Raw genomic sequence first — 20,513 nt, 5'->3', positions numbered from 1 at the left:
AGGCTTTTGATACAGTTGATCATGTTATCCTGCTTAACAAACTCCAGAGCTCTGGAATAGGGAAACATGCTTTAAACTGGTTTCAGTCCTACCTATCAGGAAGATCCCAACATGTGTCCATCTCAGGCTCTAACTCCAACCCCCTGGATATCACCTGTGGTGTCCCGCAAGGCTCTGTTCTGGGGCCCCTACTCTTCTCAGTGTTCATTAATGAACTTCCCACAGCTTGTAAGGAAGCCTCAATACACATGTATGCAGATGACACAATCCTATATGCACACAGCCATAGCCTCTCTGACCTTCAACACATACTTCAGTCTGACTTTTTGAGACTCGAAAACTGGATTTCTCAAAACAAACTGTTTTTAAACACTGACAAGACTGTAACAATGGTATTTGGGACCAAGACTAAATTTGTAAAGATTCCAGTGACTGAGCTCCTGATTAGAACCAACGCTAACACCACCCTAACACCTGTCACTAGTTTTAAATACCTGGGCTTATGGTTTGACTCCCACTTAACATTCGGGATGCACATTGATACCCTGACAACCAAGACCTATGCCAAACTAGGGGTACTTTACAGGAACAAATCCTCCCTAAATCTCCTGGTCAGAAAGCGTATTGCACAGCAGATGCTAATGCCAATTATAGACTATGGAGACATACAGTAGTATATGGCTCGGCACCTCAAACCCACCTTAGCAAACTTGACACCCTCTACAATTCAATTTGTCGTTTTGTTCTCCAATGCAACTATAACACACATCACTGCGAAATGCTCAAAGAACTAGATTGGTCATCACTAGAGTCTAGGCGCAAAGTTCACCTTTCCTGTCTCACCCTCAAATACTTTCTGGGCAAGCTACCCAGCTACGTGAACAAGCTCCTCACCCCTACCACATACAGCACCTATCACCTGAGATCAGACTCCAAAAGACTATTCATGGTCCCAAGGCTCAACAAAGTATCCGGACGTTCCTCCTTCTCCTTCCGTGCACCCCAAAACTGGAACAACCTACCAGAGACTCTCATATCCACCACCAGCTTAAGTTCTTTCAAATCTAAGGCTGTCTCACACTTTAATCTGGTCTGTAACTGTTTCATACGCTCATAATATATATTTTCTTTAACTGTGCACGCAATGTCTCTGTATATAATGTATACCTTGTTCATTTATGTAACTGTACTTGTAACCATGTATTATTTGTTTTACTCTGTGCCCAGGACATACTTGAAAACGAGAGGTAACTCTCAATGTATTACTTCCTGGTAAAATATTTTAAAATAAATAAATAAAATGTGGGGCTGATTTACTAAGCAGTGATAAGCTGCAAGGCATTTTATAGCCCATTATTTATCTTTTAACAGGCAGTATTGTGCTGGTGGCTTAACCCCGCCTAGTAAATATTCCATCGTTTTTTTTAGGAATTGCTTATATATTTTCCACAATCCAATACTTTCAATATTTGTGAAATATTCTAATACATTTTGTAAAAATACTGGTTTTTTTAAAGCTCACATTTTTTTTATTTTAAGTGACAACCAGTGTGAAAAACGGTATAACCCTGTTCTGAATATTGGGATTACTAAAGGATTATTTTGTCAATTAGTAATGAGCCCTAAAGACAACTAAAGAACTGTATAACGTATGGTGTTTGATGCACTTTTTAGAATTGCATTTTTAAAACCGAAAATACATCAATTCTTAAAATATGAAACCAACAAAAATATTTGGTAGAATTAATGATCTGCTGGGACCCATTATATGTCAGGTAACAATTTTCCCAGTAATTTTCCTGCTCAGACAAATACATCTATATAAACCAGGACCATTCGCAACCATAGGTAGCTTAGTAGTGACTACTAGTTTGGGCAAGTTTCTTGTCCAAGATCTAAATTGACAGAATGTTCTTCAGACATTATTTTGAACATACACTGAATTATGGAGTAGGAGAAAGTAATTCAAGCATTTAGTGATACATTATATTCCCATTGTAACAGATCCCAGACAAGAACCTGAAACAGGGAAGTGTCACAATAAAAATAAATGAACAACATAATAGCAGCCACATTGGTCATCAGTTGTGTGACCATCTAACAGCCTACACTAGGACTAGGAAAAAGGTGCTCAGTCTGGTTCCAAAAAGTGATACGTACAATAATAAAAGTGGGTCTGAAGGAAACCGAAGTGCGAGCACTGGACATCTTTATATAAAACTTCCATTGCTGTTCAAAATAGAATTTAAGGCAAAGTAATTACATGTCTGCAAGTAGCTTTGTCTCCATAGTATTTGCGGCCTGACTGTTTCCCGGTTATATTCACTCCTGTGTAAAAGCCACGGGGACCATATTTTAAAGTCGAAGGGTCATATTTGTCAAGCGGTGTTCAGCCGTAAGACATTACACCCCAGGCACCTTATGCTGAACACGGCTAATAATAGGCCTCTAAATCCTCACCGTACCGTGCGGCAAAAGGCCCACTTCTCTATTTCTGGAGATCCAAGCATTGTTCTCAGCCATGTTTAGAAGTCTGACAACATTTTAGTGGCTGGGAATTTCAAACATGTCCATCTCCTCATTAATGCGTTGGAAACATTGTAAATGTAAATGCTTTGAAAAATACACAAGTGACATTAAAAGAGATGGTGGTTTTGTAGGTTTGATAAAAATGTTGGGGGGGGGGGGGGGGGTTCTGGCACAGGCTGTATCTTTAGAGCAGAAGTTCACCTTAACATTTTTTTTCAAGAAAGGCAAATAACATTGAAACAAATTCAACATTATAGATTGAAAAAACAAAACAATCACAGTAAATACAGTACATGTGCATTCCAGCCTGATCACTATAAATTCTGAGGCAGGAAACAGACTTTCTGGCATAAAAAATAAGCAGAAATTTCTGGACTGCAACATAAGAAAATAGAGAAATTGCCCTAGGAAGCATAAAAACAAAACAAAAAAAACAAAACACAAAAAAAAGTATTGTTTAAATGCTGCATCAACAAAACCCGTATTTTGTGCTTTACATGAATAGCCGTATTGTTGCTGTAATTCCAACATGGATGTACTGCAGTTTTCACTTAAATCTAAATCAGAGATTTATAATTCGGGATGGGCAAATGTGCCAAAATTTGATTCAAGTTCAAACCCCAAGAATGTGAGGAAATAAATAAATAAATGCAATAATATGGACTATGGCACAAGTTTTTTCCCCCGTTAATTTGCGAACCATCACCACACACACACACACACACACACACACACACACACACACACACACACACACACACACACACACACACACACACACACACACACACACACGTAGACTAGATAAAGAAATAGGAAGAATTTAAACAGCCATTCTATCCATCACTTGTCTTACGTTGCTGAACATGGTTTTAGTCCTGGGATATTTTATACCAGTTAGCTTTTAGGGTCATACATTTTATTATTGAATACATACTTTTCTCTAAGATGTTTTAATTCCTTCTTCATATCTGCATCTTCAAATTCAGAGTCATTATCGCTGCTCATGTACGAAGACTGCGAGTGAAGCGAGGTCACATGTATGGAAGGAATTTTCATTGCGTGGCCATTAGGAATATCAGGACTTTGCATACTGGTCTTTCCAGGTCGATGCAGAAAAGCAGCAGCTTTCTTCATGAAGTCATTGGTGGATCCCTTGTTTGGGGTTGATGGTTGAGCATCTTTGGAGTTTGATTTAGGAGTCTCATCATCAGAATCACTGGAAACATGTCCACAGAATAGGGAATTAATAGGTGATGAAGTATGGGCTCGTGGAACAGAGTTCTTTATTGGGATAGGAGGAAGCTGGTCCAGGTAGACATCAGGTGGAGCTGAAAATCTTTGGTAACTTGGTGAAGTTACTGTCGCATCGTCTTCTGTCCTCACCGAAAACCTGCCAATAGTTTTAGATGACTTCTCGGCACATTCAGCTTTCTGTTTTAAAGTAGCAGAGTCTAAAGTGCCTTCTTGCAACTTCCGCTCACTACATCCTCCCATTTTTGAGATGGGTAGCAATGCAGTTTGAATCTATCAAACACACACAAAAAAAAAAAGAAGGTTAGAAGAAATGCATTTACAGACACATGTATAGAGATTACTTTGTTTGCTGCCCTGTCATTTCAGAATTGAATTGATACGAGTAGTGAAGAAAACTTTAAATACTGTAATAGGTCGGATTAAATATTATTCTACCTAATAAACGTCTGCCAACTATACTGTTAAATGTTCATCTGATACAAAAGTTGCTTAGCAGATTATTACATGAATTTCATTCATTACAGTTGCAGTGTCTACTAAACAGATTAGTAACGCAACACTGCATGATCCCGTGTACATGGTGGTTAAAAAAAACAAAAACAAAAAAAACACTGCAAACAAGCAAAGTAAGGCCGCGCTTATAGTGCGCGCGACGGCGATGTCACCCGTTGCCGCTAGCGAAAGTTGTTTTTCGCTTTCCGGCATCCAGGTCCCTGATTGGTTCAGAGGCTGTCATGTGCGACAGCCTCTGAAAAATTTGACCGGCTTCAGAAATTCACGCCGCCAGCGTCGCGCTTACTTTAAGCGCACGCAAAGGCGGCAATACATTTGTTTGCCGCAACGTCGCGTCGCCGGCACTATACAGTAAGTGCAGCCTAAGGTATCTGGTAGTAGATGCCAGTATCTCAAAGGTCTTGTACAGCGCATACACAGAGCGCTCGCTGCTCCAGCTATTATGGCAGCACTCACACGGACTTCTTTAAACAAGAATTCTCCCTCTCCCTCCCTCCCTCCCTCCCGCAACAGGTCAGGTTTCCAGGATATCCCTGCCTTCCATTCAGCCTCCGAGCCACCTGTGCTGAAGCAGGGATATACCGAAAACCTGACCTGTTGGGGGCTTGAGGACGGGAGTTGGGCCCCTGGGTTAAGTGACCAAACGGTTGTTCACAAGAACTTATGATTCATGCGAGTTCCGCCTTCAGACCTCCACCATCTGCATGAAAGGATTGGAGACAGAGTACACACCGCTTGTATAAGCTTTGCTTAATGTGCACAATAAAACTCCAGTGTAACATCAAATACATCTACTCGTTCATTTTGTGCACAACACGCTGTCACACTAATGTGCTATACATTAGATTCATCCCCAAGAGGAAAAGGACCATTTCATATGTCCCCGGAATCATTATATTCAGCTACATTCATTAATTGGGTCAACCGGAGTTTCTACCAGGTGTAAAAACGACTTTTCTTTAGCAGAAAACGCACATTCGCTTTGTTTTCCCTTGAGACAGATCCAAAGAGATGGAAATTACAGCCGAGTTTTGTTTAAATACATTTTTAATAACCATCTTTTGTGAGGTATTGTTAGATTCGCATTGTTCTTTATTCTCATATTTAGTACTTTTTTCATTTGAAACACCATACACTTGTTCAATATCGTTTGTTGGATGAAGACATTAGATGAGAAATGATAGTGCCCAAGCTTTGAAAACCAGAGAATGAAAGTCCGGGCTTGTTACAGTATTTACAATGGGAAGCCAATTCTAATATATACATTCATATGTTATTAAATCAGCAGTGGAGCAGAATGATGTATCGTTCTAAAACATTTGATCGCGGCCGTGTCGCATCGCCGCACCTCAACCTGCCGCCGGCCGCTAAGGTAAGTGCCTAAACCACCTACCCCAAGCCTTTACTCTGAAACACCCCACTCTAAAACCAACTAACCTATGTCCATTGCTCTAAAACCCAAACTCTAAGCCCTTACCCCAAACACTCAAACCCCTTAAATTAGCTCCCTACTCCAACTGCTAAAACCCCTTAAAATTAGCCCCCTACCCTAACCAGTAAAACTTGCCTTCGAAGAGATCGGCGGCAGGGGTTCACCACGTGTTGGCTGCAGCCGAATGCCGGCGGTCTTTTGGTCACTGCGAAATGGCCGCGACAAAATGCCCCATTCCATGATGCCTTTATGGTATAACAAGCTCATATTCTCTTTATCATTCTTATGATGGAGATTTATTGAATATATTTCCGAGACTATTGGAGCACCCACTACTCCTCGTACTCATTCTTATGTGGATACAATTGATACTACAACATACAAAGAGTTGAGAAACAATTGTGTTTCTCAAATTCTATTAATGTGGATTGGTGGTAATATCTATAAATAGATATGTAGAAATATTATGAAGACACTTCATGACTCAGAAGATCTGTATCCACGATTAAATCTATAAAGAGCTCTCAGGGTGGTCACTTAGAATGCATCACAAGCTACAGTATCATGCATTTATGCTCCTCCAGGACCCGGCAAATACAGCTATTAAAATGAGCACTACATACATCAAACAGGATCTCTTCAGATCAGCAACACAAAAACAATGGACTTCCATCTCTGAACAAAGTCTGTTGTAGTTTTGGAGCACATACACCACAGGACTACAAACATATCCAAAGGGGCCAGATCAGAAAACATTTAGAAGTAAAAGGGCCATGACTTTATTGTAATGTCATTTTAGATATATATAATAATTCTAATGCTTGCAATGGTTGAAATAGTGATTTTTAAACACGTACCATTATATATTTACATATAGTAACTCACAAGTGAGTTTTGTGAAAACCTGCACTTCGCTGCCGAAGCATCTAGCATGGAATTGGCAGGAGCAGAGAGTAAGGGCCCCCAGGTGAGGAGCCATGGTCTACTGTACATCATAATGATGAAACAAGGGTGCCCCAACACGTACAACTTGAGAGAGAGGGGGATAAGACAAGCTGTCAAATAGATGAAGGTATGAATTACGAGGCAAGACTATCCTAAATTTGAAAGGCAATGAGCTACTTTACTGCAGTGAGGTTTGACAGATATGAGTGGGCAGACTGGGTGGGCCAACGGTTTCTTATCTAACATAATAGTTTTTGTTCCTATTGTCGGGATTCACTCAGCACTGATGCAGAGTAGCACTCTGACACAGCATTTATTTCATCAACGGCCATTGACGAGAGTCAATTAATTATCGACTTGAGTGACCAACACAGGATCAGAATGCAATAGCTCACATGGGTGCTTAAGCTTCAGTTTCTAAGTGGTCCTTAGCTGGTAAATTGTATGTAAGTGACTGAGCAACATTAAACAAAAAGATTCGCAAATCTGTAGAACCATTTGTTTTGGCGAAAGATTGTCACAGCAACATTATGTTCCACTTACCCTCTGGTCTGGCAAATGATAAACACTTGTGTCTGTAACACTGCCCGTCAGTTCTGTTGACAGCGCTCTTTCTTCCGGAGCGGAGACAGATTTGTAGAGAATTCTGGATTCAGAGCTTACTTCTTCCTTCATCGGTTGTAAATTAATAACCTCACTTGGAAATTCCAGACTGATGGGGTTTTCAGGGGTTCCTGCAGATGGGTTAGCTGGAGTATACTCCTGATATAATAAAGTACGCAGTTTTTCATCCAAGCTTTTAATAGTGTCATCAGCAAACTCAACTCTTGGTGGACCTTCCCCATCTGATTCAACTATGTTTTGCTGTTGCAGGTTGGAGTTCAAACCTGGTAAGCCTAAAGATTGGGTCTGTGTTTGTAAAGCAGGTTGAGATGTTATGGAAGGGATTTGAGAAGGATGTGATTGGGTTTCCAGAGGATTTACAGAACTGGCCAAACAACCTGGCTGCATTTGGCTTAGAATCGGTGAGCCAATCTCTGGTTCATGTAGAACATGCTGCCCAGATTGGAGTTCTAGAACTTTTTCATAAGGAATCTCGGGTGCAAACCCTTTGTCTGCCTGTACTTGTACAGATTGGATGGGTTTATTTGAGCCGATATAACAATAACTTGAATCCACCCGTGGAATACAGGTATTTTGCTCTGCGTCTTGTAACACAAGTACTGCTGAATGTGCAGGAGTGGGAGATTCAGAGGCCACGTTTAGTGCAGGCACATCATGTATCTCTGTATGTGCGTCAGTTTCCATAACCGGCTGCAAAACAGTCGATACGTTATGGCCAACATTAATATGATCTCCTTGAAGGAGAGAGAGAGATTCAGTCAGCGTTAAAGACAGCTCTGTCTGTGTCTGCAAATCAGATGAAGATACTGTAGAGGAAGACTGAGTCATGGAAGTAGGTATTCCAGCAGAACCGTCACAGATCTCTGCTTGGATTGGCGGACACATTGAGGGATCAGATTTATCCATTTCTGTAGCACACATCTGTTTGTCATCTGCAGATTCCTTTTCCTCTGTAAGAGATATGCAGTCATATGTTACTACTGTGAAGCGCTGTGTATATTTATGGCGCTATATAAATAAAGACATACAATATGGCAGCATAATAAAAACAGTAATTTCTGTAAATATGCATCATTGTAAGAAAATGGTGTATTCACAGTTCGCGTCATATTGATGGCTACTCGGAGGTAAACACAAAGCTCAATATCAATATAGAATCCATGATATTTAACCAGTGGCAGGAATGCATTTTCAGCTCAGTATCTGGCCTTGTACCACTCAATCTCGATTGAAAAAAAAGCCACAGTGATTACAGAAAGTTTCTTGTGCCCAATCCCTTCCCCATCCTACAACTGATGTACACAGGGATAATATACATACAAATCAATCTTCACTCGTGACCTTTCCCACAGAGAAGATTTTTCCTATATTCCTTAGCGAACCTTCATACTTTGGCCAAATTATGTAACCAAATCCTCCATTTAAATGGAATATTAGAAACCCTGTGCATGTTTCCATGCAGCATTGTCCCAGTTCCAGCACAGGTGGGTCAGTCATAGGCTGAGCTACCTGCGCTGAAGCAGGGATATCCTGAAAACCTGACCTGTTGAAGGGGGGGGGGGGTGGAGGAAGGGGAATGAGGACTGGAGTTGGGCCTCTCTGATCAAAGTAATACAAAAGGGTTAATGATGAAATATGATCATGTTTTTTTATTTATTTATTTTGTTTATTGTCACTTTAATAGCACTCAAATATAGAAATGATAAAATATTACAAGTACTATATTTACTGGGTGAGCTTACAACAGCAAACACGGCACTGGGAACTGGTCATGTTTTAGGGAGAATCCAGCAAACCCCTACAGCGCAAATCTACGTGTGTTCTAACATACTGTATTACCTGCTCAGTTATTCCCAATACCTGGTAGGGGGGAAACAGCCACATTGAGTATGGACGGGGGGAATATTTGGGCATTATAGATGGCACCGCTGTAAATTAAACCTTCCAAAGAAAAGGTCTCTATTTTGGCCCATTTCCAGCGACACCCTTAGATTTACAGCTCGGTGTCAGGATTCTCGGCAGGCTTTGAAAACATGTATTTGTTCTCCTTGGCTATTAAAGGAAAAGACTCGCATAAAAAAAAGAATGAAATCTGCTCATTACGAAAATAAATTAAAGGTGTTCCCTCATGCACCATTTGCACACAAAAAAATAACTATAGCACCCGCTAGTTTGGGAAACAGTACCCCCAAACGGGAAGCTTCATTTTCCTGATTTTTGGTCCAAGATGTTGAGAAAATCCCAAAGAAGAACGGATTGAAAATCTTATATGCACAAAATGCAACGAGACAACTAAGGGGAACGCGTCTTTAAAAAGGAGCGTACTGTATACCGGGGCTTGCTTCAGAAAAGAGAAGGGCTGAACACCGCTAATAAAAGATCTAGCCTTAGAACCGTCATGTAACAAGTCACATAAAACATTACCTTTAATTTGCGCCTGCTGCGGAGTATTCAAAGCTGCCGAAGCTATTTCAGGTCCCGCAGTATTGGGGTTTTCCACAACCGGGCATATAATAAACCACCTCTTTCCAGTGTGCAGAACTAAAAGAAGAACAATAATAATAATAATCTGTAAGATCCAATACAGAACACCAGTGTGCAGGACAGTGAGTACATATAATGTATAAGATAATAGGCCCAGATACAATAATGCACTGACGGAATGAGTAAGGGGAGTATAAGAGACGTGTACCATTTTGTTGATAAACTGGCGTCTTCACTTGATTCTGATGGTTTTCCTATGAAAGATATTAAAACAAGGTGGCGATTAGGTTACGATTCGCAGTGTGGCAGGCCCATAATGATTTGTATAAACCGTTTAGGTTGAAGATTTATTTTCATTAATGTGAAAGTCTTATGAGCAGAAAGCGATCGGTTAACCATTCGATGCATGGATTTGGAGCTCCTGTAAAAGGAGATGCAAGGTACGGCGAGGTGTAGCAGGCACCTCGGGGAGGGAGCTCAATTTGTAGCATGTGACATCATTTGGAAAATAATAGTGTTAAATTGTCGGCACCGATAGGATTGTTTTCGGCAATGAAATTAAGCACCAGGTGGGAGTCTGGCATAATCCAGAAACATAATGACATACGGGAGTATTACAACGGCTTCCATTTGGAGTTTTTCTACAATGTGGCAGAATTAAGCCGCTCTACTATTTGTAGCAAAACGCATTTTCATCATGCGTGGAATCCGAATTCTTTATTTGTGAGGTCTAGAACCAGCTCTCCCCTATACATCACCCTAAGCTATTGTGATCTCGAGCAAGTCAAACTGCTCCCTAAGGCCCATGCACAAAAAATAGATTGTAAGTTCTATTGGGCAGTGCCTGAAACCCTTATGTACAGCACGGTATACTTTTACTTATTAGGATTGTAAAGTACTGATGGGAAGATATGTTACCTGCTTAAAAAGGTGCAGGCTGTAGTATGCCATGAAAAATGTTAAAATCTATATTTTGTTAGCCTAGCCTTTTCATTATTTCCAGCAATTTATTCCTTTCTGCACACCTGAAATATGTGCCTGTATGTTTTCTAATGAATATAATGGAGCTGCTGGCTTTTATTAGTAGGAAGTTTAAATGTTTGTATTCATTTGAGATCTTCTGTAAGCCGCTTGAAGTACGGAAATGCTATTAAAGGAACAATCCCTCCCAGAAGCCTATATGAATGTACCTCCTTTAAAATGTTAGTACCTTGCCCCCTGAGCAACGCCTACTCGCTCAAAAAATTTAAAAATCAGAACGTTTAGAATTTAAAAAAGCAGACATATTTAAAATGCTTATATCTCCTGAATGGACCATCCAATTAAAAAAAATAAGAACAGCCATCTTAAATCTAGTACAAATATAAGATGCAAAAAAAATTAAAAGGAAAAAAGGTGCTCGCTGCTGACTTAGTGTCTGAATCTACGAGAGCAGATTTAAGTAGACCAATAATGAAGAACTATGCCCAGCCCGGCATACCCTGTGCAGCCAGAGACCTGCAATGCATTACTCTGCAATATATGGCTGCCTTTCTGCCAGTGAATGGATGACATCCAACACCAGCAGAGATGCTTCATTAACAAAGGCAAGCCTGGCTGCGGGATACAGCCACCCAAACGCTGTGACAGGGATGGAAACGGCCATCAATTATTCAGGGGGAGGCAGATGCCACCCCATACACATGTTCCATACTGTATATAGCCAGTTTAGATTTTGAGCTCCTTAGGACAAGAGTGTGTATACCTCCCTTATTTCCATCCTGAAGGAATCGGCTTGCGGAGGACTAGCTGCTTGATCAGAACTTCTCTCCCCCTCGGTGTCCTCACTCAGCATGTCTTCCGCTTTGTCAATAACATCCTTCATTTGCTCAATAAAAATCTCCTTTTCAGTCTGCAATATGAATTCATTCTCCACCTGGAAACACACAGTATTAACATGATTCGACGTTTGACGCCTCTGCAAAAGTAATGGTATCATCACCCAACATATACGGATTGTATATAGGATCACCATAGATTCATTATGGCGGTACTTCTCAAGCCAGGAGAGGCGAGGTGGTCACCTAAGACTGGTATAGCTTACTCAAAATGTGGGCTCCGGGTAATCGGAAGGACATACACAAAGATAGAGAGACAAAAAAGGACATACAGTAAGAGGGCAAAAGGCTAAAAGGGGTCAGAGTGACATACTATATAAGGTTTTAAATAATATTTTGGTCATCTTGCTTTGTGCACCAAATACGGTATTGGGGTCCAGAAGCCAAATTAGAAAACTGCTTAATGCAGTTTATGAACTATGGCCCAACGTTTCTTGTTAGAATAAAACTAAAGGAGAGGTTACAGTGGAATACACTTCCTCCTACCATATAAGTGGCAATCTCTTCTGGGGCATCACCGTCCAAGTCAAACTTGAATGTCACCATTTTGTGATTGTGCGTTTCCAACTGGCATTCCACCATCTTGTCTCCAGTGTTCGAAACCTGCAGAAAACGCTTAAATAAAGTAACAGCATAACTCCAGCATTAGCAAAAGAAGAAAAAAATACTCAGATGGTTCCTGCTCACATTGAGAATGGTCAGTTTAGGTTTATTGGTCTTTTCTTGGCGTGAACGCGTACGTGAAGATCTCCGGTGATGTTTCTTTGCTGGTTTTCCATCCTGTTTTCCACTTCCCTGGATACCCTCATATCCATCACTCATCTCTTTTCCAGATGCAGCATCTGATCCTATGCAGCTTTAAATGAAGAGGGTTACAAGTCCAGAAGGCCCGTTAGTCACGTGTAGCAAGTCGTGTCATATCTACTAGAACTCTTAACAGCTTAGAGAACAATTATTCTATATATCATCACATCAAGGGGGTCTCATTGTGCTGGGCCCCATCTGTCCTATTCAGGGACACTCAAGGATATTGTAGAGTTTAAAAGCTTTACTATGCAACCTATCCAATAGGAGTAAACTGGACTCCTGCCCGCAACGTCCAAGTAATGAGGACATTAAGACAATGCGGTATTTAGACAAAAATATGCCTTCCATCGTTGTATTCCACCAACGTCCCTATCACAGATTCGCAGCATTGCTGGAACCTGGGACTCCCCAGCGACAAGAATGGCAAAATAAGATTTTTTTAAGAGCACAGGTTGTCTTTCCCCCCAAAACATTTGATTATATATTCTCTCTTAAAAGGCCATTGTAATTTACTAAGCTAATATTGCATAGCCTTACTTGTACTTACTTGTCATAGCTTTGAGTTGAAGTCAGCGGATGCTCCTGCATGGACTGCTCCTAAAACAATGTGTAGCAATGGAAGGACAGACAGACATTCTATGTCAAACAGTGGAAAGACAAATACAATCTAATTTTAATTTAATTAAAAAGGAATCTGGGATAAACGTTATTACCGAATATGTCTACGATTGTGCTCCGTCACTTTATTTATATCAGATAATTTATATCAGATAATGTTTCAGTCCTAAATGGCCGTCATGCAAACGCCAAGTTATTATGGACATTTCAGCTTCACACCATGTTCAGAAATTAAACATTTAAATAGTTTGCCAATTAAAGATAAAAACAGGGTGCCTTTGAATGGTAAAATATGCTACCTCTTGACCGGACTCCACAACTGACTGGGACGCTAGATATACAGTCCGGTGTTGGTGTCCCAGTGGCTGTGAAAGATCACGCGGATGACCCGTGGCCTGAGTGGGCACACTGGGATGCTCAGTCATGGTTGCATCGGTCACAGGAGGTGTGCGAGACATCTCTGGGAGGTGTTCCTGTCCTTGCAGCGGAGGCAATTCAGAGTGGAAATGCACAGCCGGCACCATAGCTGAAGGTGGCACTGGCATTACCGACACGGGTACTCCCATATCCACGGCGTACTGGGAGTGTCCAACAATCTGGGTCAACACAAGGAGAGTTTTTATAGTTTCAATGTGCTCCATATTCAACCGACAAACCTTGCGTAGAAGTAATATAGTTAAACGCACAAATTCCTTAAAGACACATTGCAGGCATTGAAACAGTTAAAGGTTGCAATAGAATACTGTAGTAATTTACATAACCCAACACAAAGTTATACAAAGCTTCTGATTGTTGTATAAAAATTACAAGAATTTACTGGACCACAAATGTTCAAACATTGGATACAAATATTTATTATCCAACTTTAGTCTTTTCATGGCTAATCTGAAGTAATTGAAGCACAACTTGAAATTCACGTATGAAATCAGGGTCACAGGTGGGAGATATTCAACATTAAGAGATTATAAAGGAAATTAACATATCTCTTAACATAATGATGTAAATGGAAATAAGGGAGAGGAACAAGAGAACAGACATGCTCAAGGTAGAATAATGTCTTTTTTATACACATATTCCACCTATCAATTGACATTTCTTGAAATGTGCGTTTAGCCAAGGAATGTCAAACTATTAAAGTAGTAGTTCATTTTTGTAATTTAGTCATCTATGTATCTTCAATTTATCAATTTATCACCAGTCCAATTAATTTCTTTCAGCTCTTCTATGAAACCAGTTTATTAAAATGAAAGCTTCCATTGGTGGTATCCATATTTTCAGAATAGCCCTGGTCATTTGAAAACACTGCACTTTTGAATAAAAACAAGGATTTTTCTCTAAGTGTAGTCTGCAGTTCTCGCGTTTACAGCTTGAGACAATACTGTATGTACTGAATCTATATTACTCTACATCTAGGATTAGCGCCCACAGTCATCCTCCCAACAGACATGCAAGGTATGCCTTGTAGGTTTCCTTTCTTGGGAAGTTATGGTGGGGGAAAGCCCTAGTATTTAATAGGAAGCATTAGCCAGCTTAACCTACAGTATGAGACTTGTCAACGATTTCAGTCGAGGCTGCTCAGCATGTAACGATAAAGCTGCCTGAAATCTCAATGGAGAAAAATACCCGAAAAACTCTGCAAGCTATAGAAGCCTACAGCGGGATAGTCACTAAATGCTACGGCAGGAAGATCAGGTAGATGAAGGACAAGCCTCGAGGCTAATAAACTGCATTGTGTAGGAGGAGTCTTGTACAAATCCTAATTCTTTCTTAACCCAGTGTTGCAGGCCCCTCTATAAGGCCCCCTCTATAAGAGTCACATTGACCCTTTCACTGCTACTTTTGGGTACGTGACTTGATAACCATACCCTCATATGCATACATGCCATTATAGGTTCTAGTTGTGGAAATTCCTGTATCCAAGTATTAAGTGATGAAACAACTGAAGCCGTCAAATATTTATCAAAATAACAGAGCATACAAACACCCAGTGAATGAGGCCCCCGCACCTTTGTGAATAGTAGCAGTAACAATTCACAAAGTGCTAGAACAGGTTAATTAAATTCTTGAGGTAGACTAGTCAAAAACTAGTTACAAATGAACTACTTCTTTAAATCCAGCATGCTCTCACTGCATGCCAGGAGAAATGTAAGCATAATACAATTGTACCACACACGTTTAACTGCCCAGGGCATCACAGCATGTCACACTGCCCTGTGCCAAGGGAGTATTGCGGGGTTTTTTCCCCTTTAAATAAAATATGAACTCACGAACCCACCATTTACAGGTCTCGCTCAAACTGCTGGGCTGGATAAGTAATGGCGCCTTCTATTTTTTGAGACAAATTTCCGTATTATTGCGTTTTCTGAAGTTTGAAAGAATTACCTGGTTACTAGCCCCAGATGAAGCCCGTTCTGAGGGATGAATTATGCTTGGATGATGTGATTGAGGCAGTGGAAACACTGGTTGTTGTGACACCGCGTGAACGTTTGAGTGATGAGCAGAGGCAACATCACTCTGAATAATCTGCTGAAAGGTTGCTTGGTACGTCTGGGGTTGGGGATGCTGGGCCAGTGTTTGTGGGATTGATAATGCAGGGACCCCAGAAGGTGCCACAGCTAGTAAAGGTACAGAAGCCACTGGAATATGGGACATGGTTTCATAGTGCAAAACCAGTGAGTGATTGATAGCTTGTATTGGCTGGGATGCGGGCGCCAAGACTTTCACAGAGAGGTTTGGCAGAACCACACCGTGAGAGAAATACTGACAAGGGGCAGGCATGGGTGTGATACAGGCAGCGGGTAAGTCAGAGACATTTGCATGGAGGCTGTCAAGTCCTGTAAGTGGCGTAACTGCTGGAATGAGAGGATACGGAGGAAGCTGCAAAACAATGTACAAAACACATTATTGTATGCGTACAATCCCATCGCATGGACTTGTGAACTCAGTGCTTCATTACCACACAATTTCTGTTCAGCTCAAATATGCAAGTTCGACTAAGGGATAACGACACGGGAAAGAAATGGACATCATTGTGTCTGGCCCGAAAAATCCAGCTCTCGTTAAAAAAAGATTACAAAAATAAAAAATGAAACAGATGTCGCTCCATGAATTTGCATCCGGTGATATTATTTCTAAGACTAAATGATTATAACCAACGTAAAAACAGCACAGTCCTGGATTAAACAAGGGACATTCATAATTATTCTGATAAAATACAGCCCAGGCCAGTCAAAAGCCGTCATTCCATAATAGTATACTTTTTCCCTTTTTAACATAGCCGTGTGTCCGGTTTGAAGAAAAATATAAAACTTGTAAATGACACTTAAAAGGCAAACCCCTTCTGTAAAAGTAAAAAACATACTCCAGGCTTCACGGCGATGGGATAATACGTTGTATGAACGCTCATTATTTTGCCTCTGAGAAAATAAATCGTCATTCTTCACAATCTTTCATATTGCAAATAAAGTATTCTTAGTTTAGTTTAATGGCTGGAGTTGAATCCTTTGCCAAATTGGATACTACTGGTAAATAAGGAAATACTGACAAATGAGTAGCCTCTCTTCTGCAAGGCCAGAACAGCCAGCACAAGGGAAGCACACACATGCTACAGACTGCTGAAGGTTATACAGAGGTCTTGTGGCACTGTATTAATATTTAATATGCTTCAGAGATTTCCTGCACTTGACCCTCTACAAAATGACTCACCCACCTGTATTCAAGTATACAATCGGAGAAGTACAAAGGTGGAACATCACAATAAGCTTGGGGTGAAGTAAACCACCTCAGTGGAATGTCACGGGCTTAGTGAAGTCAAGCAGGTGTCGACATTTTACATTAACAAGAAAATAGAGTGGAAAGAACACCAAATTCTCAATACGGTTTGAATCCCGTCCTAGTTTTGTACTCATACCCATTCACGACACGGGATTTGTTGTCATGCTTGTCTTGATGGAAACAGGACTGCAAGGTCCTAGTTTAAAAACCAGAGCTGGGCCAAACCGTTCTGAAAATTTACAGTTCGTTGGCAGGTATGAAGATCGTAAACTTAAATGTAAAGATAAAAAAAAAAGGGAGGTGAAGAAAAATAGCCAACAAGTGGAAAATAGCCACTGATGTAATCATAAAACAAGCAGCGCTTTCCTTATCTTAAAAGGAGAGATGCATGCACAGTCGCTGCTGTAAGCACATCTGTAAGGCAGAACTCAGTCTGACGTTTCAGGAAAAGGCAGGAGATCTCAAAGTATACACTTGTAGGATGGACCCGTCTCCACGCCCCACCCAATAGCTTTGCTTTTCGTTAACTACCGTAGTTATGCGTTTCTTGAAAAGACGTGCAGCAGAATCCAGAAGGATGTACACCAGCAGGTGGCCCAAGAATATAGGATTTCAAATAGATTTGTTTTGGTTAAAAAGGAAAATTTTTGATAAACCTCAAACAGATTCTTACATGCTCAAAACACAACAAAAATGAAAGAATCCTTTAGAACAATACATTAAGTGCATATAATAACTGCAGAATCTCCGTGCATAAATTAATACCCATAATCTCTCAACCTAATGCACCATCATTAGTGAGACTAATGAGCACAGACCCAAGGAGTAACGTCTATTGGATGTTGGAAGAGACGCTTAGGGGCATGCCATCTCAATCCTGCCCAACACACTAAATCCTCTTTGTAGAAAGCGCCAGTACGAACTATTTAAGCCCAATTAAAGGGACGTGATATTCCTTACCTGGCCTGCAGGTAGTTGGTGTGTTTGCAGCGGTACAGTGGAAATCTGCACAGGTTTTAGCTGGGGTGCTGCTATTTGGGCATGCTGGGGCTGGTACTGTGAGAACATATGGGAGGTTGGATGCAAGGGACCGAGGCCCTGCCCTGCGGGATTCTGCTGTAGAAGCGTTTGCTGTTGTATGGGTTGCTGTTATAGATAGAAAAATCAGAAGTTATTTAAAAAAAGAAAACCATTTGATAGCTATTAATAAGCAAAAAAAAAAAGCAGTGTATAGCAATGACCTTGAATACAGTGATTTATAAAATATAGATCTAGAGCTTACCAACCCTTAATTAAATTCAACCCCAAATAAGGATGTTTACAACAATATAGATTTGCAAGACTACGGTCCATATTTACTGAGCAGAGCTAGTCCATAAGACAAGCGAATGGGCGGCAATGTGTGCGACGCTACCGTAAGGAGTCTTCTGCCATAGCACCGTTTAGTAAATATGCCACTTAATATTAAAAAGCAATCGTTTACATCAGGGGTGGGCAACACCAGTCCTCAAGACCTACCAACAGGGATATCCCTGCTTCAGCACAGGTGGCTCAATCAGTGGCTGTGTCGAAGACTGAACTACCTGTGCTGAAGCAGCGATAGTCTGAAAACCTGACCTGTTGGTGGGCCTTGAGGACTGGAGTTGCCCGCTCCTGCTGTACATGTTAAAGTTATAATGCAGTATACAAAATAAAAAGTTACATTATAGCAAGAGATTTCAGAGCAAGTGAAGAAGGTTTAAATATAAATGTCAGGTCTGTGACCGTGGCAAAGTCACTTCATCGGGTACAACCGCTTGGAGAAGCTCTACGAGGCCGAAACATTTCTCCGCACACTGCGCTGAGAGGAGAGATGGGACGAAACTTCGAGCTTCCCATTAAAAATCCGTTCCGCGGTGTAAAATCCATCGATCGGATTGTTCGTTTCAAAGCGCGCGGGTCAAAGAAACGCAGCGGGATACAATCTGTTAATGGATTTCTAGAATCTTCTAACGGATTGTGGAATCAGCGGATTGGACCGTCAATGATTTAAAAAAATTCCGGAAAAGGCGAATCCCCTTTTTGAGACCGATTCATGTAAAATCAGCAGACCGAAAGGAACTTGCCGACCCGAGGCGGACCAGAACCGCCAAACAAAGCCCCCCAAAACTCCCATCTCTAGTGGAGAGCAAAGTTAGGACACTGGCAGTATGGTTTATAGCAGGGGTGCGCAAACTGGGGGGCAAAGGGGAGCGACGGGTGCAGCAACCCCGCGCTCTTCCCCGAGGCATTTAAGTTAAATGCCGGGGGTCCACGCGAGGCCTCTGCAACCTCATTTACCGGGGTTCTGTAGTCTTGTGGATGTGTAGCCATGGCAATATGGCATCAAATGACAGTGGGCTCATGTGACGTATGCGTTGCCATGGTAACACGTGTCAAATGACGCGGTGTGTCACGTGATGTCACATGACCCGTGCGACATTTTATGCCGGGTCAGAGAAGGGGGGCGCGAGTGCTGGGGCTGTCGCGCAAGGGGGACGCAGCAGCAAAAACTTTGCGCACCCCTGGTTTAAAGGAACATATACGGATACTATATTAATTCCATTTCATTACATGAATGATTTTTTTAGTAGAATAAATTACCTGGCTAGATAGAACGGGTGGGGATTGCCCAAACGGCACTGAAGGAACAGTGTTTGGCTGCACCATGGTGTACGGCGCATTTACATCTGGGTAATGCTGCGGAAGAGCAGAGAGGGGACCCTGCGTCACAGCAATCCCCGGCTAGAAAGAAATGACAAACACTACGTGAGAGAGAAGCTACAGGAGATTAAAAAAAAACACACAACTGGACAATATACTGCACTACAAAAAGGTAAAAATACACACAGGTCATTACATACAATACACAGGTCATTACATACAATACACAGGATAACAGGTTTCCACACAGAAAGCCAGTGGGTGGAAGGGAACAGGAACACTGCAATGGGAGGCTGTCCTCTGCAATACTAGAAGAATTGGTGGGAGATTTAGGAGAGACTTCCCCTAACCATGTTTAGTTACTGTGCCGGTTTGTTACCCTAGAGTTGTGTGTGTGTCAAGAACACAAAAAAATTCCAGCCAAATATAATCGCGGATGTAGTTTCACTTGCAAAGAAGCGGCTTTCCAAAATTACAAATGAATATATAGCAGATAAAAATACCCCTTGTGAGCACACTCACAAAGGTCTGCAAGCCTGCACTTCCCCATTATATCTTTGCATGCAATGCTTCCACTGCAGCCAGGGAATCTGGGAAATGACATGCAAATGAGCACTCAGTATGTCACTCTTTACTTCTCATCCATTTGAACATGGGACCCCTATAAGATTTTTTATCCACCATAACTTAAAATCAATATATTTTATATTTTGCTCAAAAAAATGGAATATCCGGTTATTACCAAATGAAATTGGGGATTTTTAAACAAACTGGGGATTGCTGGGGGCTTTTTATGCCTACTCGAACAGTTCCTATTTGAGCAAAAAGTCTTGCCTTCGAGAAAGTGCCAACATGTAACAAACAGATAGAGGAACGGGTCCCAGAGTTTAATGCATATCTCAATCTGCACATACCCCAAGGGAGATGCAAAGTCTTAACTCATTATACACCAGCTCCTCGCCTACTGCATT

At 41.2% G+C, this 20,513-nt stretch overlaps 1 protein-coding gene across 12 annotated transcripts in view; it reads right to left on the bottom strand.

Moving 5' to 3' along the window:
• The window catches only part of WNK2 (WNK lysine deficient protein kinase 2), a 105,473-nt gene that overhangs the window by 23,723 nt on the left and 61,237 nt on the right, over positions 1-20,513 (bottom strand). For 11 of the 12 annotated variants that reach the window (XM_075574910.1, XM_075574911.1, XM_075574916.1 and 8 more), the window contains 12 exons: positions 19,483-19,623; positions 17,821-18,006; positions 15,469-15,963; positions 13,386-13,682; positions 13,016-13,065; positions 12,349-12,517; positions 12,148-12,264; positions 11,529-11,699; positions 9,993-10,038; positions 9,725-9,841; positions 7,220-8,250; positions 3,467-4,056 (listed from right to left, as the gene is read on the bottom strand). In XM_075574910.1, the coding sequence (XP_075431025.1) occupies positions 3,467-4,056; positions 7,220-8,250; positions 9,725-9,841; positions 9,993-10,038; positions 11,529-11,699; positions 12,148-12,264; positions 12,349-12,517; positions 13,016-13,065; positions 13,386-13,682; positions 15,469-15,963; positions 17,821-18,006; positions 19,483-19,623 (3,410 nt within the window). The remainder of the gene's footprint in view (positions 1-3,466; positions 4,057-7,219; positions 8,251-9,724; positions 9,842-9,992; positions 10,039-11,528; positions 11,700-12,147; positions 12,265-12,348; positions 12,518-13,015; positions 13,066-13,385; positions 13,683-15,468; positions 15,964-17,820; positions 18,007-19,482; positions 19,624-20,513) is intronic. The other variant, XM_075574918.1, reaches the window with a different exon arrangement.

The sequence above is a fragment of the Ascaphus truei genome, chromosome 17 (genome assembly GCF_040206685.1).
Source record: "Ascaphus truei isolate aAscTru1 chromosome 17, aAscTru1.hap1, whole genome shotgun sequence".
NCBI lineage: Eukaryota > Metazoa > Chordata > Amphibia > Anura > Ascaphidae > Ascaphus > Ascaphus truei.
The sequence above is the reverse complement of the archived record's forward strand: the minus strand, read 5'-3'. Positions and strand labels throughout refer to the sequence as shown.